Below are 24,790 nucleotides of genomic sequence, written 5' to 3'. Positions count from 1 at the left end.
TATCAAGCACATAATGGAGCTTCCCAGAAAGAAAGCTGAACTAATGGGCATTACCATATTAGCAAAGTCATGAATTCCTTCAAATATCCATTGTAGTAAGAATTCACTCCATTAAAGAAAAATTCAATCTCACCACAATTAGTTAGAGATGCATTCCTGAACATGTCTGCAATTTTGCATGCAGACCACCTTTCATACACTGGCAGAGTGGCAGATAATATATCGTGCTTGTAACAGAAAATCAGATAATATTCAAGAAAAAACCAGTGAGAGAAAGATGATAACTGACAGGAAACACAAATTAATAGAGTTGAGGTAACAAAAATTTGAGTATTTACATATGATGGTTATATGTAACAAATGATCATTCTTGCAAGACAAATGAACCCTCTATTCTTTTCTCCAAAGACTGCTGAATAGGAAAATTTAAAGAAGAAAACATGTCATTGGTACTAGAGGCAGGTGCGGGCTTGAATTCATATGGACCTTCCTTTGGCCCCCAAACCTGTAACAATAAAAAGAACTTTGAATCATTCCTGGGAAAACTACCACAACTATAAAGTCCAATAAGGTGATTATAGTGAATTGACTAAAAGTAGAAAAACTGACTTGATTTCCATCATCATCGTATCCCCTATCCCAGGCATGTATCTCATTATTTTTAAGAATTGAGAGTTCTGAAGTACAGTAAGATGCCCCATTCTGTCATAAAGGAAAAAAATGATATTACTGAAAAGCAGTAATTTGATTCATAGCAGTTTCAAGTAACCCAACCCTTATCCATGGTCCCAGACCAAGGTCTTCATGTGACCAGCATACGTTAGAGGGGAAGGAAAAAACACAAAGACCAACAGACAATTACCCATAAATTGGGAAAACTGGCAGGTGGAGTTGAACCTTCATATAAGCAGCGTTTCCCCCGCTCACATCGTTTCAGATGTATTGTTGTCAAATGCTCTGCAATGTCCTACACATAGATAATAAATTTGAATAAAAACTTCTAAGCAAATCTATAAATTTTTTTAAATAGTTAAAATTTAGACAATGTGAAGCCAGAAAAAGTAACAACTTCAAAGCATAAAATATAGTTTCAAGTTTTTACTCACAAACTTGGGCCTGACACCTCACATGCAAGGTTAGCTTAGCGCAAAAACAAAAATAACATCAATGGTCCCTGGTAATGAGTGTTCCCATAATATAGCATTTACAAACAATTCAAGCCCTGCGAAGTTCTTAATTTTTCAGTAAATAAGCCCATCTTAGATTAAATTTTAAAGTAAGATCCACTGTCCGAAAGGTTCAAGGTAAAATAATTTTTATCAGGTTGAAGTTAGCTACTTGAAAATCATCTATAAACTCATTTTAGTATTTTCTAAACCTGAATTTTGAACTGCATTTGTAAGCCACAATAATATATAATGTCCGATAAAAAATTAGAGAATCTAAAAATATGCATTGACAAGCTAATATGGTGATTTTGATGTGACTAAAGACTAACCCCGATAACTTCTTCGGGCAGAGGGCGCTGGTCCTTTGAGCGATCACAGAAATTCTTGTATTCATCCACATCCCTAATTGCATATGAGCTTAGCTGCTCATTGATAAGAAATTAAAAATATTAGAAAGTTATTTGAATCCTAAGATAAATCTCATACATTTTCGTCTCATGCTAGGGTATGAAGTAAAAGAGACCTAGTAATGATTTACTTAATGAATAAATTTTAGATAGACATTGTAAACGTCTACTCTCCAAAAAGGATTGGGAGGGGTTGAATTTTAGTCTTTCAACAAAACAAGAGAAGTTCACATAATATCATAAACAATAGCTGATAAAACTAAACTGCATAATAGATTATATGCCCACCTCAACATCACACTTCAACTCTTTCGGGCAAGGCTTCACCATATAAAATCTCTGCAACCAAGTAATTAAGAATTACTGAAGGTTAACCAGAAAGTCTTTGAAAGAAACAATCTAAAAGCCTGTAGGTTTGAACAATAAGGTTCAGTCTGAAGAGAAAAAGCTAAGAATTGAAGCAACATACCTGGCGAAAGGGCTTCTGAGGAGTCCTCCAGAAAGCCTACCAAAAACCCACATTGAAGCTCATCTCTAGCATATAACATACTCTACAGGAAAGAATTCATTGCATTTGGTAAAAAGAATTATGCTTACTTGTTCAAAATACAAGACCTTAGAGCCATCCACCATCTCAGCAGCTGGGCACGTAAGCATTCTACGAGTTCAAGTTGAGCACCATATAACAATCAATTACAAACAGTTCAACTTCAAGATAACAAAACAATCACTCAAATTCAAAATCGAATGAAATGAATTGGGTTGCAGCAAAAGTGGGTTGTTGGGTACCTACCTGATGTTGAAGTAATGGTCAGGATCTCTAGCTGCTTGGTCCTTGGAAAACTTCTCGCCGGAGAGAGAGCGAGCCACGTGTCGGGCATGGTCCCAGCGGGTGGTGGACTTGGTCAGCCGCTTCAGCAGAAGAGCTCCTCCTATCAGCACCAGCGTCTTCACCACCAACCCTCGCGCCATGCCCCACCCACCTGAGGAGTCGGAGCTCCCGCTACCCGACTCCGACCCAATACCCATTTGCTTATTCTCAGTTTAATGTCAATGACTCGATGTGTTAACTACTACAAGTAGTACCATTTCGATTTTACTACTACAAACTGTTAACAAAGCTAGGGATTCTCGCTGCTGCTGCTACTGATACTCAGCCAACAGTCAGAGAATCAATCCTACTTTTTATTGTGGGATTATGAAATGGGAAATCGATCAGTGGGTTGGGTTGGGTTGGATTTCGACGGGTCATCGAGACCATTCATCAGGATTTCAGAGACAAATAAAAGGCTTGTTTCAACTTTCAACAATCAACACTCAACACTCAAGAGCTTGTTAACGACTACCACGTCACCGTCACCATTCCGTGCTACTTCTTCCATATTTTACACTTTGCGATGTGGTAAAGGGCCCATAATGGATTGGGCCATTCTAGACCTATACTAAATTTAACTAATTATCTTATCCGTTCTCTTTATATAGGCTAACTCTTAAAATTTAAAGCCCATAAATCTTTATCTAAATGGATAGTCCAACTTATTAATTTGATCATAAAACATGCCAAACAATTTGATAAACAACCATTAACATTTTCAGTCACTAAAATCACAACACGACATAACATTATATGCAAAATTACTTGGATAAGGGATAAATTGCTTGTTATATTAAACCTACAAGTTAAAAAAAAAAAAAAAAAAAAAGTGCTCACTAGTGTTCTAAATTTGTCCCTCATTTAACATTTGAGATATCTCAGAATACAAAATTTTAATTCATGAGATTGCCAAGTCTGCCGGACAAAAATCTTCGTACGTTGTTAGGATTTTTGTTTTGCGAATATCCCCTGACAACAACAAGTTTGGTTTTCACTTTGCAGACTTAAAAGTCTAAAACATCATATATATTGCTTATTGCAAGTGTGTGATGCAATGACAACTTGGGTTGTAACTTGTGATGTGATCATGTGGCTAATTCATTTTTGCTACAACTCAAAAGCTATTGAAACATGTTACATTCCCATGGAAGCATCCAATACTCCTCTCATCAACCTCCCATGGCCATGAGAATAATCACTTTTCATAGATTCAAACACAGAGCTCTTCCTTTCCACCTCAGCCTCCCCAAAACAGTAAACAGGAGCATTCCACTTGGCATCCTCAACAACTGCTCCCACCTCGAATGTCATCACATGAGCAATCATTCCTGCATTCCACAAGCCATTATACAAAAATGGAAACCAAAAATCAGACTTACCCAACTCACCGTGGAAATAAACTTACCTACACTCATTGTATACAGTAAGCATCTCATATTTATCGGTTATTCCCGAATCACAAGATGTAGTAGATGCAAAACACTATATAACGGTCGTAGGTAAATTTTTCTACTCAACATGACATGATATGACATAATAGTAACCCGCACGATGGTCCATGATCCGAGGTAAAATTGAGCTGAGATATAAACTCAGAGGATTTGGATTCACACCCTAACAAACATAAAAACACTTAGTTTACCTGATTCGTGCAGCTTGTGTGATTGCACGTATCTGAGGTTTACAGGTTTACAGAGGGTGTGTTGTAGATTATTGCTCGACTTATAAAATTATATCAATATGAAACAAACAAAGGTTGATCCATAATCACATACTTGACAATTAGCAACAAAGTTTATACCTGTGTAAAAGACCCAGTGGACAGGTCTCTTAGTGAGGACGTCCTCATAGTACCAGATAAAGTCGACCTTCTCCCACACATTGCACAGGAAGCCATCAACATGGCGCTGGCCCAGGTACGTGGCACCGTCAAGCCAATTGGGTCGGAGAATTCCCACCGGAAAATGCAAGACCCTGCATTCCCGGTTGGAGTCCAATGTGTATATGTAGGAGGTGCCATTGTCCCATTCCAGGTCGTAGGTCAGCTTCCCCAGCTGGTTCTGAATAATGTTGAAGTTGCGGCCGTTGGGCCAGTCATACCAGAGGTCCGTCTTTTGCAGGGCTCCCTTGCTGTTGTTCATGAAGAGCACCGAGTGGAACTGGTGGGGCCACGCCGCTGGAGTTGGGTCACCGGAGGCGGGTAATGTCACGAGGAAGAGGATGAGGAGGAAAGACAGAGACAAGGGTCTGGTTGCAGAGGCCATTGTTGATGAGGCAACCATGGACAAAGAACTGAAGCATATATAAGTCTGTTATAAAGAAACGATGAGGTTCGTGACTTGTGACTTGTGAGGTTGGTTTGTAATCCCTCCAGAAAGTTGACCCCACTGAATGAGAAATTTCCACTTCCACCCACAGATACTTTCAAGTATTTGTAATTATACCACAACACATTGACGGGTTCCCATTTAGACTTCAGTCCATGAGAACAACTAGTCTAGCTATAGAGGAGAAGATAAATCCTAAAATAGTTATCCTTTTAGATTACAAATTTTCTGGTAAGACTCTGGAATAGCAAAACATCCACTTTCAATAACAAAGAACCAAAAGAATTCATTTCTCATCCTTTGTTTTATAATAACTGCACCATTTGAGAATTACATCATTTTATTTTCCTTCATTATGAAAAGTATGCAGATACAAACTGAGATCAACTGTATATATACTACTTTCTAAAATGAGAACCAAGGTAGACAATTCATGGGCCGAGAGAGAAGGCACCCACACATACCTCTTAGTTTTATTATAGCCATTGTTATTTAAAATAAGACCAGGCACTGCAATTTCTATTGAATATTTTTCATTGCTAACTCATTACAAATGAACATACACCATTCGAAATTTAGCTTGAGAAGGTGATAGCCGAACTACTGGTTCCCGGTTATAGGGCTGTCCTGACCTTTCTTTATATCATCCCACCCTCTAACCCATGGCCGCCCAGGTGTTGCTCTTGTCTCAGGAGCAGCATAGCTGTCCAGGTTGTTCATAATCTTGTTGCGCAATGCAGTAAAAACCTATAACAACAAATTATTTGAATCAAAATGGAATCCACGAAGAAGAAAGAAAGAAATAGAAACTTTAATGTTTGATCATATCTCACAGGATTAATTTTGAGTGCCTCAGGGGGTTGATCCTGGCCAGATAGCCACTTCCACAGATCTGGGTTTTCCTGTAGAGAAACATAATCTCAGAAAATAACATGATAAATTGAACAAAGTTCCCTCCCCTCCCCTCCTTCCTTTAAACCAATGGAAAGATTTTGCATAGTATCAACACTTGAAACTCCTTACATCCCACCTCCCCAACTTTGCTTATTCCAATATTAATATGGTTTAAATAGGAGTATTCAAGCACTTGGCATTGTATATTTATAAGAAACACATCATACTCTAAGTCATTAGATAAAATTCGTGTTGTTAATAGGAAACACACTATTTACTTGCATATTGAACACCCTGAAGTTTTAAATACTATTCAACCCAATGCATCATAATCATTGATCCATTATGCTTTGCTTTGTTCAAAGCTGGAATACCTATTTGTTGCTAATATATCACTAACTGACTGAGAAACACTGAACAACAAAGCTTATAATTCAAAAAATGAAGCAGGTAGCACAATGTCAAATTGTGTATGATCACCCTACTCTCAAAAGCACAGAGTTCCTTGAGCCATAGTCAATCAAATGCTCAGATGAAAAAAAAATACCCAGATATTAGAAACTTGCAAGTAGGAAATGATATCAATAGTAAAATGTGGGGGTCATTTTTAGTAAAATTGGGAAGCTAGATACATATCCATCAAAATCCCAAAGAACAAAACTTTGAGTACCTCATAGAATTCTCTCTACTTTTTCACAGCACAAACTATAAAAAGCATTTGAAAGCACCCGAAAACAGCAAACTTTGAAAGCTATGAGATGACGAAAGGAATTTACCAGGTCAAGAACATCCACAAGAGATTTAATTCCATTTTCATCCATGGAATGGATATGCTCCTCCACCCATTTTCCCAGCACCAAATCCAGTTCCAAGAACCCTCTTTGTTTGCTCCTATATATCAATCTGTTTCACAACCAAAACCATGCTTGTTAATTTGAGAAAAAAAAAACCAAATAAGTAAAATTGTTTTTGTTGTAAGATATATAGAGAGACCTGTTAAACAAGCGCCTCTTGCTCTCTTCGTTAGAGATATCAATATCTAGATTGCTTCCATTGTTGGTGGAATAAGAACGGTGAACCAAACAGTAAGCATATTGAGGCCTGGAAATGAAATCACCCATCAACAAAATCAAAGCCTCAATTTTTGTATATTTACGCATGAATTATTTATTGCAGACGACGGCGAAGAACAGAGAAGGGAGTACCTGAGAAGGGTCTCGGTGGATGACACTGAACTGCTGGATTTGAGGGCTCGGTGCAAACTGATCAAGCTTCTTCTCAAGCTCGCCATTTTTTTTTCTTCTTATTCTTTAGGTGGGTGTTCGAGTTCAACTGCGGTAATCAAAGTAAAGAAGAGAGAATGTATGTGTGGTGGGCTTAATGACACCAGCAATGAAGGCCTTATGGCTTCGTGGCCTTTCTTCGTCCAAGTGATTGTGGGCCTTTCGGCATCAATGCAAGAGCAGCGTAACTAAAACTTTTTTCATTTTTCGTTTTTTTTTTTTTTGGCTTTTCAACTTCTTCTAAGCCGAGTACTAAGTATTCTATTACTAATCTTAACTCTTAGCTCAAAAAAAAATTGTTGATCTTGGAATGAAAGTGAAAAGTGAAAATATTCGTAGCATTGCATTCATACAAGTACTAACTTCAGAAAAGAAAAAAAAATTGTCTTATCACAAATGTATACATCTTTTCTCTGCTTATTCCTCTTATGACACCACATCATATAAGGTATAAAAATATAAAATATAGGGTGATAGGTAAAGTTTTTCTCGAACTTCAGATAACAAACAATCACATGCTAGTCACATGCACAGTTTTGCAAGAAAGAAACTTTCACATGCTAGTCACACGAACAGCTTTTGCAAGGAAGAAGTTATATAACACTTGCATGTAAGACTTTCTCTATTACTTATGATGTGATACATTCTTCGCAAAGACAAAATTCACACTAAAGCAAGATTATTGCAAGCTTCTTCACAGGAAAGCCATACAATTCATTTTGTTTCTTGAATGCTTATAATCACTAATGCGTCATAGCCCAAAAGAAAGATCTCAAACACCAAGAAAATTCAAGTGTTCATGTAAGCAAGAAAGATCCATACATTAACTAGTAGAGCAGAACTGAACCCCCACAAAGAAAATAACCTGCTGGTAGGGCAGAAATGTGTTATTTTCTAACATGATACCAAAAATTCTTTAAATGCAATAAAAAAAATCACTTGTATTAAAGGTACAGCCTGAATCAAAGAAACAGAGGCATAAAAATCACTAAAGTGAAGACTCCCTAATTTAATCTAGCCTTGAATCCCAATTACTTAAGAAGACTGGGAACAAACTGGTGCTTGAAAGATGTTAGCTTCCAGTGAATCCTCTTCAACAGAATCTGCAAGGTATCCCCTTCACGGCATATTGCAGTGCTGAAGATGCTTTTTGCATTAGAATTTTCAGTTTCATTTTGGCTGCAGGGGACATGTAATCCATAATGAAGCAATTGAACTGTTTCACAAACTTTGTAAGTCTTTAGCCAGACTACCTTAGAAGCTAATCTCACGTCTCTCAGCGAAAAACTTCCCTGTTACTGCCAGGTCTGGAAGCAAGGCAAGCCACACTGCAGTGTCAGCTCCTTCTTCAGCTGAAATATTCCCAGCATAACCTGTCATAGCAGTCTTCACCCAACCTGGGCAGTAACAGTTGATATAAATTTTCTGGTCTTCTGGTCTTTCAGAAAGTATTCTTGCCATTAGCCTGGTATAAGTGTTGACTGCAAGTTTTGATACTGAGTAGTCAGTGAACGTTTTAGGCCACCCACCTGATTCCCAAGTGCCCTCTTCTACTTGTTGTAGAAATTTGGATACAGCATTATCAATCATTTCCTCTGTCAGCGTTTCCACATTGCCAAGTTGTTCTCTCAAATTCACATCTTCAATTCTCTGTCAATTAAAATATAATTAGTTGGGCATGGAGAAAAGTTCTGCATGAGCATGGTCAGGGAAAGATGAACAAATTTTTGTAAGCATCTGGTAGACTGGTACATTCATAACATGTAGCATTATAGGATAATATCAAGTGGAGGTTCACATCATACAAAAATCATAGCCCTCATTCACAAATCGTTGTGGTCTTGGGAAAATTTCCAACAAGGAAAAAATAAAAAAACTTAAACTGGCAATAGAATGAAAATTGAATTAAACCACAAACAAAGAAAACATAATTATAAGACTACATATGCATATACCAAAGTAATCAAGATAAAAAGTAAGAGAGTGAAAAAAAAGGATAATCTGTAAAAAAACTGCAGTAAATCAAGGTTGTTTCTTTTATCCACAGTAGCAATCAATAACAGGTGAGAAGCGTGTAAGTGTCATGCGATATCTGGAGTGTTGTGTTCTGATATTAGTAGGAGACTATTCAAAATGGGAAAATATATATATATATTTACATTTAGTTTAACTTATCTAATTTGAAAACTTGGTAATGCATCCTTTTGCAGATAGAAAAGGGGATGTGATTTCCCTCTGGAGAAAAAACTGGAGTCAGAAAAGAAAAACCAAGGACGGCTGGAAGGCTAGATGAGAAAAATCTAGCACCCACTGCCCTGATCTTTTCTGTCACTACATCCACCTCATATCATATATCCCCATGGTTTCCCAACAATCTTGTTCTTGCTACTCAGCAGCAAGCTGCCTCATCACCTGGGCAACCTTTGAGGCATCCTAGGAATTTGGTTGCCATTCAGACAAACATACAGGTGGGTTCACAAAGTTTTTGTCAATGGGGTCTCTTAACACTGTTAGGACCCACGACCACCAAATCCTCTTCCCCAAGTTCTATGACCCAAATGCTCACTGTTAACTCCAGCTAGTTTCAGGCAATACAACTGCCCGGTTCTTTTTTCTCATGCATCCAGCCCAATATCTAATTGAAGAAGAAAAAGTATTGGTCACAACTCAAAACAACATTTTCCATGACCCCCTCTGGCCACATTCCGCGGACATACATAAAAGGATGAATTTTTATGACTCTGAATACAATGCCAGATCGCAATCCCATTATAACCATAAATAAACCTCCAAATAAAGCAAACACAAATTTTTACTTACATTTCGTTTGCCGTTTAGTCTACCCAATCTTGAGCTCACATTAACAATACGACCTCCAGCAGAAGAATGCTTCATCAACGGGATCAAAGCTTGAATCATATTTTTGGTGCCATAATAATTTGTAGCAATAACCTGAGAGCCTTTCTCCACAGAATTATCAGACCCTTGATTGAAATTTACAGCTGCATTATTTATCTGAAAACAAAAGGGGTAAAAAAAAAATTGCATAAAGTCAGAACCCATATAACCAATCGCAAAATACTTTATGCCCAAAACCCTTATCCACCATAACTCACCAGAATATCCAAACCACCGTAGTTTTGCTGCAACCAGTCACAAAACTGTGTGACGGAAACAGGGTCTAACACATCGAGCTGGTGGCACAACACATTGAGACCACCTTCTTGGAAGACCTTGGCGGCTTCAAGCCCAACATCGGGGTCTCTGGATGTGAGTATAACTGTGACCCCATGCGCCGCAAGCTGCTTTGAAATCTCAAATCCGATTCCCCTATTACCCCCAGTCACCACCGCAATGGTCTCCGCGGACCACCACCTATACACACACACACACACATACAAGCATTCTCAAATGCACAAAATCGCAAATGGGTTTTTCAGGAAAATGAAGAAATTGCAAACCCAACAAAGAAAGACGAAGAAACCAACCTCTGGTGATCGGAATAAGGAATGGTGCGAAGAAGGGAAATCTCTTGGCGCCTCTTTTCCCTTCTCTCTTTGGCCTTTTCGATTTTTTCGGATTTTTTTTCCATATCTGCTGTTTGTTTAATTTCCGCAGTGGAATTGTTTTTATTTATTTATTACAATTCAGCTTTTGGGTGGTGTTTGAGACGGAGCAGATGAGTTTAGCATCATCGACGAAAGATTGAAAGGTTTTATCAAATCCGCCGTGGCTTTAGGAACAACCGAACAACAGAGCTCCAGCACGTGCCACGTTGTCGCTTTTCCCACGTTTTTGCTGGTCAAGTGCCTCGCCCGATGTTTTTTGGTCAAAACGCACCCTAATTTTGGATTTTCCTTCAATTAACCATTCCTTCTTTTGTAAAAATTTGGGTGATTATAAACACACCAAAAAATCATCAATCATCATATCATTAAGCTTGCAGCCCATCAAATTGTTGGGCTTTGGCCCAATCCAATGGGCTGCATACTAACAAAGCTCACTAATGGGTTGGTTGGGCTGGCTTTAATAATGATTTTGACCCGTGGCCCGCAATCCACTTTTTTCTATTCTATCGTATACTATATCATTCACTTTTTTTTTTTTTTTTTTTTTTTTTTATTATGAGAGAGGAGGACTTGAACTTTGAACCTCTTCTAATATTGGGAAGATCGAATACCACTAGAGTAATAATTAGTAGGTTCATTCACTTATTCATTGTCTCTCAATTTTTATGCTCATTTTCTCTTATGGTTTCTTAGATATATGAGAAGTTTCATGTGCATACATGTTTAAATGCGAATCCATGTCATTCAAATTGCACCCATTGGTTGTTCGATTTTTGCACATTTCTCTGATTGATTGGTAATTTTAAAATTGCAACTCATTTATAGCCTATCGAGTTTTGAGCCTACAATCAAATGGTTAAAAAACTAAATTTTAAATCACATATGACTGCGTTTTGTTGAAAAAGATGATATCGTTCAAACTATTAATTAATTGGACCATTTATATAGTGCCGAGGTTTGCAAATGAACCGACCTACTTAATTAGTTATATGAATGTTATCTTAATTATTCATCGAATTATATACATACTATATATAATGATTCAAAACTTCTTGATAATTGTTTGATATTCCATATTCAACAATGCTGATAATTTTCACACTCCTATTTTATGGATTTGCACTTCTCTCTTTGTCATATGTTTTGATAACTAAATGAAGCTAGGAATTTCTATGTAAGTATTTATGTGCAAACTCAAAATTACAGGGCGGACCAGGCATGTGTTAGTATTTATTTTAATGAGTTAATTACACTTACACTCCCTGAGGTTTATCGTCTTTTTACATACACTCCTTGGGGGTTTCAAAAATTACACATACACCCTCTGAGGTTTCAAATTGTTACATATAACCCCATACAAGAGAAAAAAAATAAATAAACAAAAAAAAAATATTTATATTGAGGTTGGACCTTACACCTTGAGTAATCTTATTAGGCCATTTCACCCCTTAGTATACCTTTTTGCATAATTTCTCATCATTTTCGTCTCATTATAGGGGGTTATATCCAATAGTTTTAAAACCTCAAGGCATGTATGTAAAAAAAAGATAAATCTCAGAGGGTGTAAGTGTAATTAACTCTTATTTCAATACTAGGGGTAGCATGAGTGTTTGAAATAGTTGACCAACTTTGGTGATAGTGATGTGTCATGGCCACATTTAATAATAATGCCATGGTAATCGGGCATGGTTGCCGTTTGTATCATTTATGGAAAGCCCGTTCAAAGTGGATGAGATGGGAAGTAAAATTTTATGAAAATATGTTTTTTTATTTAGAAGAGGGGAATTTAAACTTAGAACATCTTTTAACATTAAAAATAAAAATATCATTAAACTAATAATTAAACATTTAAGATTTTTTTAGGTTCAAACGTTTCATGTAAATGAAAAAAATATGAACTGTAGTGAACATGTCTATTGAACAATTTTTATTTATTTATTTATATACATTCAAAGAGAAGCTGCCGATAGTTAATGGTGCATTAAACATTTAGGGGGTGTATTCAATTAGGATTTTAATAGACTTTGATAGACTTGAAAAGTCTGGTGATATTCAATGAAGACTTTTAAAGAGTATAAAAGTTTGGTGGTATTCAAGCAATACTTTTTAAAGGTCTATAAAAGTCTAGTGATATTCAATCATGACTTTCATGGAGTCTATAAAAGTTGTGTTATCTTCAAAAAGTCATTGATTTTTAAAGAATTTATCAAATGACAGACTTTCATAAACTTTGTATTGTAAATTGTGTTATATGAAAGTCAATAATTCTCCATTCTTCTTCTTACGGATTTCAAAAGATTTCAAATAACGTTTATTTATCTATTTTATAATATTACAAAAAAAATGCTATTTGTATTTCCTTAACATCCAAGCCCTCTGCCCCATTTATAAATGATAGCTTTTTGTTACATGGTCAATTCCATATTCCAATCAACTCTTCTTCAATTTCAATAGTATACATATGTTTTATGACCTTGTTGGAGAAGAATGCAAGGTTGCATCCCAATAGTATTTAAATAACTATTGAAACCTTCTCACATTTCATGCAGCTATGCACCCCTTCAGGAAACGAAATAGGAATGCTATAAAATATCATCCTAAAACTTGACCTTCGTTATGACACCGGCCAGTATGAAATTATGACTCAAATCTACAGAAGCCTTTCCATAGGACACATTCACACCCAATCAAGGGGCCGGGAAGAAAAGGATGAGAGACTTAGACATTCATATATAATATACCCATTACACAAATTAACTGAGATTGATCTTATTCCCAATACACTGATCAGTTCCACCCAAAAATACCACCACCACTTCTCTTCACCTCATAAATAACGGGATCCTACAAAGTTCATCTCCTATTATTTACAGACATCTCTCCTCCCAAAAAAAAAAAAAAGATTTCAAGAACTTCCCACAAATAAACTTTGTTTATAGAAGTATCATAATTGCTCTAGTTGCAAAAAGATTAATGGCACGGGAAATAACCAAATTAGCTAATATGAAAACCACCAACACCAAGTTATAAGATAGTTGCTGATAATTCAATGGGTAAAAACTAAAACATAACTATAATTTCAACAACAAAAAAATTGCCACAAACACTATCAAAGCTATTAATAAAAATTCATCAAAGTCAGACAAAATCTATTAAAATTTTATATAGAATTATGCCAAAGTCTACGTAGAGTTTATAAAAGTCATTAAAAATCTATCAACTTTATTAAAGTCATTAAAAGTCAATGACTTTTAAAAATTTTACAGAAGTCCATTAAAATCCTAATTGAATACACCCCCTTAGACCTTATGAACAAAGGTCCTAAAATGTTCATTTATTATAGTCCAAATTAAGTATATGAAATTATTTGTTCCTGCCGGAAGGTTTATTAACTTTGTTTATTTTGGGCTTGTTTTTGTTTTCTCCCTCCCCCCTTCATGGAGGCTGACCCTTCTGTGTAGGCCCCTTTGTTGGGGTGGCACCTGGACTTTGGAATATCCCAAAGTATTCATTTAATAAAGTCCAAAATTATGGATATGAACTTGAAAAATTAATCTAAACTCAAGCTAATTACGACTTCTTATTTTAAGAATTTTGACTTTTAAATAGTATTCAAGCTTTTTTTGAAAAATGCTTGAATAGTCCTCAAGCATTATTTAAGAGTTTGAGTACTCAAGAGAAATTTGAGTACTTCTTAGGAAAATTCAACCATTACTCAAATAATAATTAAAAGTATTTAATAGAAATAAAAAAGGATCTAGTTTTCAAAATCTCCCTTTGAACTTCATATATAAAAGAACAAAAAAGTTATGAGAAAAAAAAAATTGTAATATTGTAATCCTGGACGGTTGGATTCAGTGGTATTATCAACCAATTATTAATTTAGTTTTATTGTCGATGTCGAGCCGTATTCGATCCAAAACCAACAATATTGCCATTAGAGAAATATTAAAAAGGTAATCAATTATTCAATTTTGTTGGCCAAAAAAAAGAAAAAGAAAGGTGGTCAATTTTTCTCAGTCAATTTTACGTGTCGTCATGGCTGAGGCCTCCAACTTCAACCCCATTCGTTTAATTTCGTGGATATGAGTCATATGACCGACCTGTTTGCCTATTATCTGGAGTGAGAGTGAAATTGGTGGGATTCAATGATTCATTTTCTATGGAATGGCTTGAAGCCTTAAACAACGACTACACGACACGTCATAGATATCTCAAAACGTCATCTCTTTCGTAATCGCTCGAGCCTGCAAAAGGCCACATTCTATATTCACACTTTCAGTCACTTTCACAAGAGTTTTATTTCTTGTTTTTGCTGAAGATAAATTTATAGAGTTTGACATAGTCGCCCATACACGCATAATAAAATATAGATATCATCTTTGTTTTATAACCAACAGATTGAACTATTGAAGCTTCCACACTCTTACCATCAAACCCATACAACTCTTTCTGTGGCTGAGACACTTCCTCTTCCATTGTTGGTACGCTCTTGCCTTTCAATTTATATTCGTTCATGGTGTTGGTTTGCTTTTATTCTGTTTATGGTTTTGATTATTTTACTGGGTTATTTGTTGGTTTCTGTATAAACGCATATGCAACATCCTCATAGCAATTCTTGATTATCCCCTGATTCAGATATGCACAAATTCCATAACCCATATCCATAATTCTAATAAACAGTATAAAACAAACCAATTCTGTGCCTCACAAGTACGTATTTGATGTCTCTTTATGATTTTGGAGTGTAAAACTTGAACTTGTGTCCCACTATCTTTGTTTAACTAGAGTTTATCTTAACATTGGCAGCAAAAAAATGGCACGTTGTTTTCAAGGTTGGGTGCTTTTGTTGGCTATGCTAGTATTGACATTAAGCATCCCATGTTCAAATTCTATTCGGATAAGCAAAATTAAGACCAGGACTAGCGTTTATGTCTCCCCTAAGTTTGTGTTGGAACCAGGATCGGTTGTGGACAAGTATTACTATAACATTTACTTCCCAAGAGGTCATATTGGTATCAAGGGTTTCAATGCTGAAGTAATTGATGAAGAAGGGAATCCTATTCCTCTTCATGAAACTTATCTCCATCATTGGGTTCTTGGAAAATATTATGGCCGGAAAGGTTTTGTGGAACCGGAGCAGAATGGTTTTGAGGGGCTTCAACAATCTGATTTTATTTTTGCGAGGAACAGCGGGATATGCCAGAATAATGTTCTTGGGCAGTATTATGGACTTGGGTCGGAAACACGAAGAACAGACACACATGTTCCAGATCCATTTGGAATAGAAGTGGGCAATCCTGCAGAGATTCCTGCTGGGTATGAGGAGAGATGGATGCTCAATGTCCATGCAATTGACACTAGGGGCGTGGAAGATAGGTTGGGATGCACTGAATGCAGGTGTGATCTGTATAATGTATCAAAGGATTCACACGGCCAGCCTTTGAGGCCAGGGTACAAAGGAGGTTTGCACTGTTGTTATGATGGAACACAATGCAGTGTAAAACAAGGCTATAATGGTGTCAAGAGAAGCCTCTACATGAGATATACTGTGAAGTGGGTTGATTGGTCTGATTCTGTTGTGCCTGTCAAGATTTATATCTTTGATGCCACTGATAGAATGAATCATTCAGCAGGACCTTCTATTAAACATGATTGCCGGGTAAGTGAACTTGCCTCATCATATGATATGTTGTAATAGTATTCTCTATCATGTTAATAATGCATCAATGTTCTGCCTGTTGGCATTTCTTATGAATTTAATTCCTTTTATGATTGAGTCTATGTTTTGTGCAGGTCGAATATAATGTTGAAGTGTCTTGCAGTGCCACTGCTACGACTAGTGACGGGTGCTTTGACAACCAATGGGCAATGGCCACTATGCCATCTGGTGGTTATGTCGTCTATGGCGTAGCCCATCAGCACACAGGGGGGCTCGGTTCAACTCTATATGGAGAGGTGCTTTTTTCTTTGACTCATAATAATTTGGTTTCTGCTTGGCCTTGCAATAATTTCTTGCGGCATATGGTAGAACTCAAAATTCTTTGATAAACTCTAAAATTAACTAGTTTCTCTATGTATATGTCTGAAATTGTCAACTCTTGGAAGTGAGAGTGGTTTAAAGTGTTTCATGACCGAATCATTCTTGAATCCTCATTGTTTGATGACAGGTCTATTATCTTCTAACAACTTATTAGCCTAAATGGCTACATAAACTGCTGTGCATACCTGACCCATTTCTTATCGTCATGCTTGACTCTAGTGTCCTTTACAATTCTCATTGGATAGAACCTAGGCTCAATTATTGTTTGTTCCTTCAAAAGAAATGTAATTACCTATGCTTATAAGCTTGGGGCTTTGAAGCGCTTCCTAACCTTATCATCTAAGAGGCTGCTCTATGCTTCTATGAGCTTGAAAAAGTTCATTTCACTAGTATGTTCTCGCTTGCATATATTATCAAGTAGAGTTTTGGATACCAGACTGCAACTATCACATTTTCCCCTCTTGGCCATTTGCAGGTCTGTGACCTTCATCTGGTGTCTAGAATTAAGCTTTAGCACTGCATCATGATCCCTTCCTGCACTATATTATTAGTCAAGATTTTTCATGGTATCTTAGGCTAAATTACAAGGATTTGATTATGTATTGTCTTTATTCTTTAATTAATCTGCTTGTTTGTGACAATTTTAGGATGGACGGGTCCTATGTTCGTCATTACCAATATATGGAAAAGGGGATGAAGCTGGAAATGAGGCTGGTTATATTGTAGGAATGTCCACTTGTTATCCTCGACTGGGATCTGTCAAAATAAATGATGGGGAGACTCTGATTGTAGCATCAAATTACAGCAGCACTCAGACGCACACAGGAGTTATGGGTCTCTTCTACATTTTGGTTGCAGACCAGCTGCCAAAGTCCCCCTTGACTAGCTTGGACACTCCACTTTAGGCAAGATACTATAAAACATGAAGGTTAATGAATCTAAATATACATACACAAGGACTTATGAGCATTTTTTTTCTCTCTCTCTCTCTCTCTCTCTCTCTCTCTCTCTCTCTCTCTGTGAATGGCAAATAAGGTGTGTGGATTGTTTATCACCGAACATCAAGTTCAATAGTCTCATGACGTAGCTTTGTTCTTGCAGATTTGGGAGAGGTAGTAGCTACAGCAGGTAGTGTCCCAGTCCATCATCAACAGCAATGAGAAAGAAGTTGGCAGTGGCTATAGATTGATTTTGGTGTGAAATTTTATGTACTGAGTTATGTAATCAAAGCGTCTTGAATCTACCTTTCACTCAGCACTGTGATAGGTAGACAGGCATAACCAATGTAGACTTTGGTATAGCAATAATATGAGCTTCTCACTGTACATATCCTGGCTGCATGATATTCATGTGTTTGTGAGATGGTAATGATAAGAATAGTTTGTAAATCTAAATCTAAGTTGTATGAGTACTGGGATGGGAGTATGACATCAAAGGTTATATATAGTCACGCCAAGAGATCCTAAATTCAAATTTTTTATAGGAAATTTTTATACTAATACACACTTTGAATACATGGGAAAATCCAAAAACCTGAAGCCAAATCCTAAGTTAGAGCATCTTCAGTTCTTCTTAAATGGATGGTTCGGATTGTTAAAATTTTATATAGATCAAGTCTTATTAAAAACTTGTGTCAAAAATAGAATGTCACATATCCGTCCCCATGATGCATTAGACCTTAGAGCATGTATGTTGGTAATTACAAAATGCTAAATTTAGCAGGATTTTTTTAGCTTTAGCTATAGCATTTATGTGTTTTGCTCCAATGGCTAAAAACTATAACTATATGAGTTTAAAAAACTAGTAAACCAATGACTGCCCTGTGGAAACCAATTCACGTGGGAAGCAACCAAAACCAGCCAACCAAAGCTAACCATGATACACACATGCACACAACAAATGGGAAGCAAGCAGTTGACTCCACTCATTCTCTTTTCCTGAACTTTCCAGCAAGTAGAAAAGTTCAACACTTGCAATATTTGCTATATTTTTTGAGTGCTGTTATTTGCATATCTTTTTTTTTCTTTTTGCACACCCCCACCAACTTATTTTGTGAAATTACTTAATTGACATAAAATGAAATTACCTTAAAGGACAACCCACATCATTTGAAAAAAAAAAAAAAAAAAAACCTCTCCTTACACCCTAAACCACAACTACACACCTCATCCTCAACCTCACCTCCAACCACAACCAAAACACACTCCACCCATAACCCCACCCCCATCCCAAAATTGTCGACACTCACCTCCCGCCATTAACCCGCCTTCATCGCCTCCATGCATCATCTCTCCACTATAGCCATTGGAAGTTGGAGGCATATCTTAACCTAAAATTTTTGGATTTGAATATAAATCTAATGCTTTCTTATATAATTTCAATTGGTTAATCAATTCCAATACCTTTTTCGTCTGTTTACGATGATTTGGAGTGAGGTTTTTTAGAGTGCAAGAGTGAATTTTCTAGTTATTCATTTTCAAATTCGCAGGTCGTTCGATACTGGTCTGCTGAACATTTCGGTTTCATTCGGTAGTAAGTTGTCGAACCTTTTAGTTTCGTTCGATAGCTTACTATCGAACGAAACTGAAAGGTTTGACAGCTTATTACCGAACGAAACCAAAATGTTTAGTAGCTTACTACCGAACGAAACCAAAATGTTTGGTAGACCAGTGTCGAACGACCTGCGAAACCCTATAACCCAAACTTGAAATTTCAATCTTGAAACCCAGAAAACCCGTACTCCAAATTATCTCAAACAGAAAAAAATAGGTCTTGAGATTGATTAACCAATTTAAATTTGATAAAAGAATCTAGATTTGCATATGAATTAAAATAATTTAGCTTAAGGCATAACTATGGGTTGACAACAATGGCTATGATGTTGTAGTAAGGTGGTGAGACCACCAACATCAGATTGACAGTAGTGAGTTAACAGTGACTTCGACGGCTGAGTTGACGGCGGTGGTGATGGCTTTGATGATGATGTTGGTATACATGGGTGTGTTCTTGGCTAGGATCGGGTGGGCATGAGGTTGGAGGTGGAGGTGTGTATTGTCTAAAAGGGTTGAGTGAGTGTGTATTGTTTGAATGGATTAGGTGAGGTGTATAAGAGAAATTTGGTAAGATTAATGATATTGAGAGTATTTTGGTAATGAGAGGGGTGTGTTAAAGAGAAATTTTACATTTTAAAAGATGATAGGAGGTGTGTAAAAGAAAAGTGTGTGCAAAAAGAAAGTGCAAATAGCAGCTTTCTATTTTTTTTCCAACAAGTGAGAAAGTTCATCACTTGCTATATTTGCTATATTTTCTATATTTTCCTGAACTTTCCTCCCTCATTATAGCTTATTTTTCACCAAAAATTGCTATATTTGCAATAGCATTTAGCACTTGCATTGTGCATGCTCTTATGAACAAGGGTCCTAAAATGTTTACTTACTATAGTCCAAATTGTTTTTGTTTTTTTGTTTTCTCCCTCCCTCTTTATGAAGGCTGACCCTTCTGGGTCCCTTTGTTGGGGTGGCATCTTGGACTTTGGACTATCCCAAAGTATTCATTTACTAAAGTCCAAATTTATGGATATGAACTTGAAAAATTAATCTAAACTTTGAGTTAATTACATTTTTTTTTAATTTTAGAATTTTGACTTTCAAATAGTGTTTAAGCTTTTTTTGAAAAGTGCTCGAATAGCCCTCAAGCATTACTCAATAGGGTTCGAACACTACTCGAGAGAAGTTCAACACTTCTTGTAAGAATTCGACCACTACTCGAATAATAATTAAAAGTATTTAATTGAAATAAAAAAGGATATAGTTTTCAAAATCTCTCTTTGAACTTCATATATAAAAGAGCAAAAAAGTTATGAGAAAAAAAAACTTGTAATCTTGGATTTAATGATATTATCAACCAATTATTAATTTAGTAGTTTTATTGTCGATGTTGAGCCATATTGGATCCAAAACAAACAATATTTATAGAGTGCTGCTATTTGCACACTTTTTTTTTTCTTTTTGCACACCCCTCATCACTTAATTAGTGATTTTACAAATTTATCCCATTTTGAAAATACCTTAAAGCCCTCCCCAACACACTCCATCTCTCTTCTCCCTCTTAATCGTGCCTTGCCCAGCTCCCCATCTCTCCGGCTTCTCTTTCCCTTCTCCGGCTCCTCTCTCCTCCTAGAGCAGCACCACGCTCCCCTCAGCACTACCCAACTCGCCAACCTTTTCTCTCTTCCTCCCCTCTCTGGCTTCTCTCTCCTCCCAGCGCAGCCCTATCCTCCTAGCTCGCCGACCCTCTCTCTTCCTCCCTTCCCGACTCCTCTCTCCTCCCAGTGCAGTACCATTCTCCCCGCATCACCACCCTCCCTGCAACACCTCCCAGCGCAGCACCGACTCTCCTCTCTGCAGCACCACCATATTCTCTCTCTCTCTTCTCCCCGCAGCACTAACTTAAAAAAAAAAAAAAGTTGCAGGTTTGGCGGATCGGTGCCGAACCTGCATTTTTTTTTTTTTTAAGTTGGTTTTGCGGGGAGAAGAGAGACAGAGAAAATGGTGGTGCTGCGGGGATGAGAGAGATAGAGAGAGGTGGTCGGGTGAGGGAAGAAGAAAGGGAGGGAGGTGGTCGGGTGTGGGAGGGGGAGGGGCTGAGTGTATGTTTTTTTTTTTTTTTTTTTTTTTGGTCTGAGTTGATGGGGTGTGTTGGGTGATATGGTGTGTTGTGGTAAGAAATTTTGTGAAATAGATAAAATAAGGTAATTTTTTAAAGAGAAATTTTAAATTTTAGAAGAATATAAGAGGTGTGTATGAGAAAATAGTGTAAAAAAAAAAATAATGTGCAAATAGCAGCACTCTATTTATAATGCCATTAGAGAAATATTAAAAAGGTGGTCAATTTTTTTCCAGTCAATTTGACGTGTTGTCATGGTTGTGGCCTCCAAGCCTCCAACTTCAACCCCATTTATTTAGGGGGTGTCGCCAAGTAACAACTCAGATTTTAATAAATTTTAAACATTCAATAAAATTTAGGTGTTCTCAATTAGAATTTTAATAGATTTCATAAAAATATAAGTGTCCCAAACTTGTATATTAATAAATTCTTTAAAAATTTAGTTGTCTAAAAACTCATAAATTTTTATTAAATAATGAATTTTGATGAATTTGGATGAATTTTATTTGCATAACTAACGTCACAAGAATTTTAGTCAATTTCTCTTAAATTTTGATGAATTCTATGAAATTTATAAAATCTACGACCTTTATAAAATCCATACTTTATGGGTTCTATGAAATCTGTAGCTCTTTTAAAATTCATTAATGTCCGACCCAGTGTTTACCTAATATCTGCAGTGAAAGTGAAAATGGTGGATTTCATTTTCTATGGATTGGCTTAAACAACGACTACACGACAAGCCATAGAAATCTCAAAACGTCATCTCTTTCGTAATCGCTCGACCCCGCAAAAGGCCAAATTCTACTTTCACAAGTTTTATTTCTTGTTTTTGCTGCATATAAATTTGTAGAGTTTGAATGGGCCTCCACACTCTACCATCACACCCATACTCTTTCTGTGGCTGAGACACTCCACCTTCCATTTTTGGTACGTTCTTGCCTTTCAATTTTTATTCCTTCATTGTGTTGGTTTGCTTTTATTATGAATATGGTTTTGATTATTTTCCTGGGTTATTTTTTGATTTCTGTATAAACGCATATGCAACATCCTCATAGCAATTCAATCCCCTGATTCAGATATGCACAAATTCCATAACCCATATCCATAATTCTAATAAACAGTATAAAATAAACCAATTCTGTGCCTCACAAGTACATATTTGATGTCTCTTTATGATTTGGAGTGTAAAACCTGAGCTTGTGTGCCACTATTTTTGTTTAACTAGAGATTATGTTAACATTGGCAGCAAAAAATGGCACGTTGTTTTCAAGGTTGGGTGCTTTTGTTGGCTATGCTAGTATTGGCATTAAGCATACCATGTTCAGATTCTATTCGGATAAGTAAAACTAAGACCAGGACTAGCGTTTATGTCTCCCCTAAGTTTGTGTTGGAACCAGGATCGGTTGTGGACAAGTATTACTATAACATTTACTTCCCAAGAGGTCATATTGGTATCAAGGGTTTAAATGCTGAAGTAATTGATGAAGAAGGGAATCCTATTCCTCTTCATGAAACTTATCTCCATCATTGGGTTATTGGAAAATATTATGGCCGGAAAGGTTTTGTGGAACCGGAGCAGAGTGGTTTTGAGGGGCTTCAACAATCGGATTTTATTTTTGCGAGGAACAGCGGGATATGCCAGAATAATGTTCTTGGGCAGTATTATGGACTTGGGTCGGAAACACGAAGAACAGACACACATGTTCCGGATCCATTTGGAATAGAAGTGGGCAATCCTGCAGAGATTCCTGCTGGGTATGAGGAGAGATGGATGCTCAATGTCCATGCAATTGACACTCGGGGCGCGGAAGATAGGTTGGGATGCACTGAATGCAGGCGTGATCTGTATAATGTATCAAAGGATTCACGTGGCCAGCCTTTGAGGCCAGGGTACAAAGGAGGTTTGTACTGTTGTTATGATGGAACACAGTGCAGAGTAAAACAAGGCTATAATGGTGTCAAGAGAAGCCTCTACATGAGATATACTGTGAAGTGGGTTGATTGGTCTGATTCTGTTGTGCCTGTCAAGATTTATATCTTTGATGCCACTGATAGAATGAATCATTCAGCAGGACCTTCTATTAAACATGATTGCCGGGTAAGTGAACTTGCCTCATCATATGATATGTTGTAATAGTATTCTTTCTCATGTTGATAATGCATCAATGTTCTGCCTGTTGGCATTTGTTATGAATTTAATTCCTTTTATGATTGTGTGTGTGTTTTGTGCAGATCGAATATAATGTTGAAGCGTCTTGCAGTGCCACTGCTACGACTAGTGACGGGTGCTTTGACAACCAATGGGCAATGGCTACTATGCCAACTGGTGGTTATGTTGTCTATGGCGTAGCCCATCAGCACACAGGGGGGCTCGGTTCAACTCTATATGGAGAGGTGCTTTTTTCTTTGACTCATAATAATTTGGTTTCTGCTTGGCCTTGCAATAATTTCTTGCGGCATATGGTAGAACTCAAAATTCTTTGATAAACTCTAAAATTAACTAGTTTCTCTATGTATATGTCTGAAATTGTCAACTCTGGGAAGTGAGAGTGGTTTAAAGTGTTTTGAATCCTCATTGTTTGATGACAGGTCTATTATCTCCTAACAACTTATTAGCCTAAATGGCTACATAAACTGCTGAGCATACCTGACCCATTTCTTATCGTCATGCTTGACTCTAGTGTCCTTTACAATCCTCATTGGATAGAACCTAGGCTCAATTATTGTTTGTTCCTTCAAAAGAAGTGTAATTACCTATGCTTATAAGCTCTATGCTTCTATGAGCTAGAATTCATTTCACTAGTATGTTCTCGCTTGCATACATTATCAAGTAAAGTTTTGGCTACTAGACTGCAACTATCACATTTTCCCCTCTTGGCCATTTGCAGGTCTGTGACCTTCATCTGGTGTCTAGAATTAAGCTTTAAGCACTGCATCATGATCCCTTCCTGCACTATATTATATTATTATTAGTCAAGATTTTTCATGGTATCTTAGGCTAAATTACAAGGATTTGATTATGTATTGTCTTTATTCTTTAATTAATCTGCTTGTTTATGACGATTTTAGGATGGACGGGTCCTATGTTCGTCATTACCAATATATGGAAAAGGGGAGGAAGCTGGAAATGAGGCTGGTTATATTGTAGGAATGTCCACTTGTTATCCTCGACCTGGATCTGTCAAAATAAATGACGGGGAGACTCTGATTGTAGCATCAAATTACAGCAGCACTCAGACGCACATAGGAGTTATGGGTCTCTTCTACATTTTGGTTGCAGACCAGCTGCCAAAGCCCCCCTTGATTAGCTTGGACACAAGTTACTATTAAACTTTATGTACTGAGTTATGTAATCTACCTTTCACTCAGCACTGTGATAGGTAGACAGGCATAACCAATGTACGCTTTGGTATTGCAATAATATATTAATATGAGCTTTTCCTAAATTTTTATTCAAATTTAAATTTGGTAAAAAAATGACATAAAATACAGCTTCAACCATTCTTTAAAATCTCTCAAAATTTGAGAAAAATTTCTCTAAATCAAGTGGAATGGA

At 36.8% G+C, this 24,790-nt stretch overlaps 6 protein-coding genes across 7 annotated transcripts; 2 read left to right on the top strand and 4 right to left on the bottom strand.

Annotated features, from left to right (window-relative positions):
- Positions 1–275: 275 nt before the first annotated feature.
- Positions 276–2,903, bottom strand: CRL (crumpled leaf). Its single transcript, XM_086256464.1, has 8 exons — positions 2,370–2,903; positions 2,174–2,234; positions 2,046–2,081; positions 1,865–1,915; positions 1,499–1,591; positions 863–967; positions 610–702; positions 276–505 (listed from the first exon to the last, which is right to left on the bottom strand). The coding sequence occupies exons 1-8, from the start codon at positions 2,603–2,605 to the stop codon at positions 365–367; spliced, it is 816 nt and encodes a 271-aa protein (XP_086112590.1). The 5' UTR covers positions 2,606–2,903; the 3' UTR covers positions 276–364.
- Positions 2,904–3,262: 359 nt separating this feature from the next.
- LOC147274442 (uncharacterized protein At4g14100-like) lies at positions 3,263–4,892 on the bottom strand. The gene is made up of 2 exons (XM_086256465.1): positions 4,252–4,892; positions 3,263–3,778 (listed from the first exon to the last, which is right to left on the bottom strand). Exons 1-2 carry the CDS (start codon positions 4,730–4,732, stop codon positions 3,585–3,587), a joined length of 675 nt encoding a protein of 224 aa, XP_086112591.1. The 5' UTR covers positions 4,733–4,892; the 3' UTR covers positions 3,263–3,584.
- A 207-nt stretch (positions 4,893–5,099) lies between these two features.
- On the bottom strand, positions 5,100–7,036 carry SDHAF2 (succinate dehydrogenase assembly factor). Its single transcript, XM_086256466.1, has 5 exons — positions 6,877–7,036; positions 6,665–6,772; positions 6,448–6,574; positions 5,611–5,679; positions 5,100–5,524 (listed from the first exon to the last, which is right to left on the bottom strand). Exons 1-5 carry the CDS (start codon positions 6,960–6,962, stop codon positions 5,378–5,380), a joined length of 537 nt encoding a protein of 178 aa, XP_086112592.1. The 5' UTR covers positions 6,963–7,036; the 3' UTR covers positions 5,100–5,377.
- Positions 7,037–7,729: 693 nt separating this feature from the next.
- LOC147274440 (short-chain dehydrogenase/reductase 2-like) lies at positions 7,730–10,657 on the bottom strand. Its single transcript, XM_086257057.1, has 4 exons — positions 10,443–10,657; positions 10,071–10,329; positions 9,775–9,969; positions 7,730–8,604 (listed from the first exon to the last, which is right to left on the bottom strand). The coding sequence occupies exons 1-4, from the start codon at positions 10,544–10,546 to the stop codon at positions 8,209–8,211; spliced, it is 954 nt and encodes a 317-aa protein (XP_086113183.1). The 5' UTR covers positions 10,547–10,657; the 3' UTR covers positions 7,730–8,208.
- A 4,188-nt stretch (positions 10,658–14,845) lies between these two features.
- On the top strand, positions 14,846–17,893 carry LOC147274439 (uncharacterized). 2 transcript variants are annotated; one of them, XM_086255888.1, is made up of 5 exons: positions 14,846–15,007; positions 15,333–16,185; positions 16,320–16,481; positions 17,214–17,471; positions 17,668–17,893. In XM_086255888.1, the coding sequence occupies exons 2-4, from the start codon at positions 15,340–15,342 to the stop codon at positions 17,469–17,471; spliced, it is 1,266 nt and encodes a 421-aa protein (XP_086112014.1). In that variant the 5' UTR covers positions 14,846–15,007; positions 15,333–15,339; the 3' UTR covers positions 17,668–17,893. The 2 variants fall into 2 exon arrangements, with proteins under 2 accessions (XP_086112014.1, XP_086112013.1); XM_086255887.1 differs by having other exon boundaries at positions 17,214–17,494.
- Positions 17,894–22,039: 4,146 nt separating this feature from the next.
- LOC147274438 (uncharacterized) lies at positions 22,040–24,693 on the top strand. Its single transcript, XM_086255886.1, has 4 exons — positions 22,040–22,161; positions 22,481–23,332; positions 23,467–23,628; positions 24,304–24,693. Exons 2-4 carry the CDS (start codon positions 22,487–22,489, stop codon positions 24,562–24,564), a joined length of 1,269 nt encoding a protein of 422 aa, XP_086112012.1. The 5' UTR covers positions 22,040–22,161; positions 22,481–22,486; the 3' UTR covers positions 24,565–24,693.
- Positions 24,694–24,790: the final 97 nt, after the last annotated feature.

The sequence above is a fragment of the Dryas octopetala genome, chromosome 9, assembly GCF_963921425.1.
Source record: "Dryas octopetala chromosome 9, drDryOcto1.1, whole genome shotgun sequence".
NCBI classification, from domain to species: Eukaryota; Viridiplantae; Streptophyta; class Magnoliopsida; order Rosales; family Rosaceae; genus Dryas; species Dryas octopetala.
Note: the sequence above shows the minus strand (reverse complement) of the source record. Positions and strands in the feature narration are given on the sequence as shown.

Coding starts and splice junctions, on each gene's coding strand:
- LOC147274438 (XM_086255886.1), top strand. CDS start 22,487: ATGGCACGTTGTTTTCAAGGTTGGGTGCTTTTGTTGGCTATGCTAGTA. Junction 23,333..23,466: donor CTATTAAACATGATTGCCGG/GTAAGTGAACTT, acceptor TGTTTTGTGCAG/ATCGAATATAATGTTGAAGC. Junction 23,629..24,303: donor GTTCAACTCTATATGGAGAG/GTGCTTTTTTCT, acceptor TGACGATTTTAG/GATGGACGGGTCCTATGTTC.
- LOC147274439 (XM_086255888.1), top strand. CDS start 15,340: ATGGCACGTTGTTTTCAAGGTTGGGTGCTTTTGTTGGCTATGCTAGTA. Junction 16,186..16,319: donor CTATTAAACATGATTGCCGG/GTAAGTGAACTT, acceptor TGTTTTGTGCAG/GTCGAATATAATGTTGAAGT. Junction 16,482..17,213: donor GTTCAACTCTATATGGAGAG/GTGCTTTTTTCT, acceptor TGACAATTTTAG/GATGGACGGGTCCTATGTTC.
- CRL (XM_086256464.1), bottom strand. CDS start 2,605: ATGGGTATTGGGTCGGAGTCGGGTAGCGGGAGCTCCGACTCCTCAGGT. Junction 1,592..1,864: donor AGTTGAAGTGTGATGTTGAG/GTGGGCATATAA, acceptor ATCAATGAGCAG/CTAAGCTCATATGCAATTAG. Junction 703..862: donor CCAGTTTTCCCAATTTATGG/GTAATTGTCTGT, acceptor CCTTTATGACAG/AATGGGGCATCTTACTGTAC.
- LOC147274440 (XM_086257057.1), bottom strand. CDS start 10,546: ATGGAAAAAAAATCCGAAAAAATCGAAAAGGCCAAAGAGAGAAGGGAA. Junction 10,330..10,442: donor CCTTATTCCGATCACCAGAG/GTTGGTTTCTTC, acceptor GTGTGTGTATAG/GTGGTGGTCCGCGGAGACCA. Junction 9,970..10,070: donor ACGGTGGTTTGGATATTCTG/GTGAGTTATGGT, acceptor TTTTGTTTTCAG/ATAAATAATGCAGCTGTAAA.
- LOC147274442 (XM_086256465.1), bottom strand. CDS start 4,732: ATGGTTGCCTCATCAACAATGGCCTCTGCAACCAGACCCTTGTCTCTG. Junction 3,779..4,251: donor CCACTGGGTCTTTTACACAG/GTATAAACTTTG, acceptor TGTGGAATGCAG/GAATGATTGCTCATGTGATG.
- SDHAF2 (XM_086256466.1), bottom strand. CDS start 6,962: ATGGCGAGCTTGAGAAGAAGCTTGATCAGTTTGCACCGAGCCCTCAAA. Junction 6,773..6,876: donor TCCACCGAGACCCTTCTCAG/GTACTCCCTTCT, acceptor TTTCATTTCCAG/GCCTCAATATGCTTACTGTT. Junction 6,575..6,664: donor AAGAGGCGCTTGTTTAACAG/GTCTCTCTATAT, acceptor GTTGTGAAACAG/ATTGATATATAGGAGCAAAC.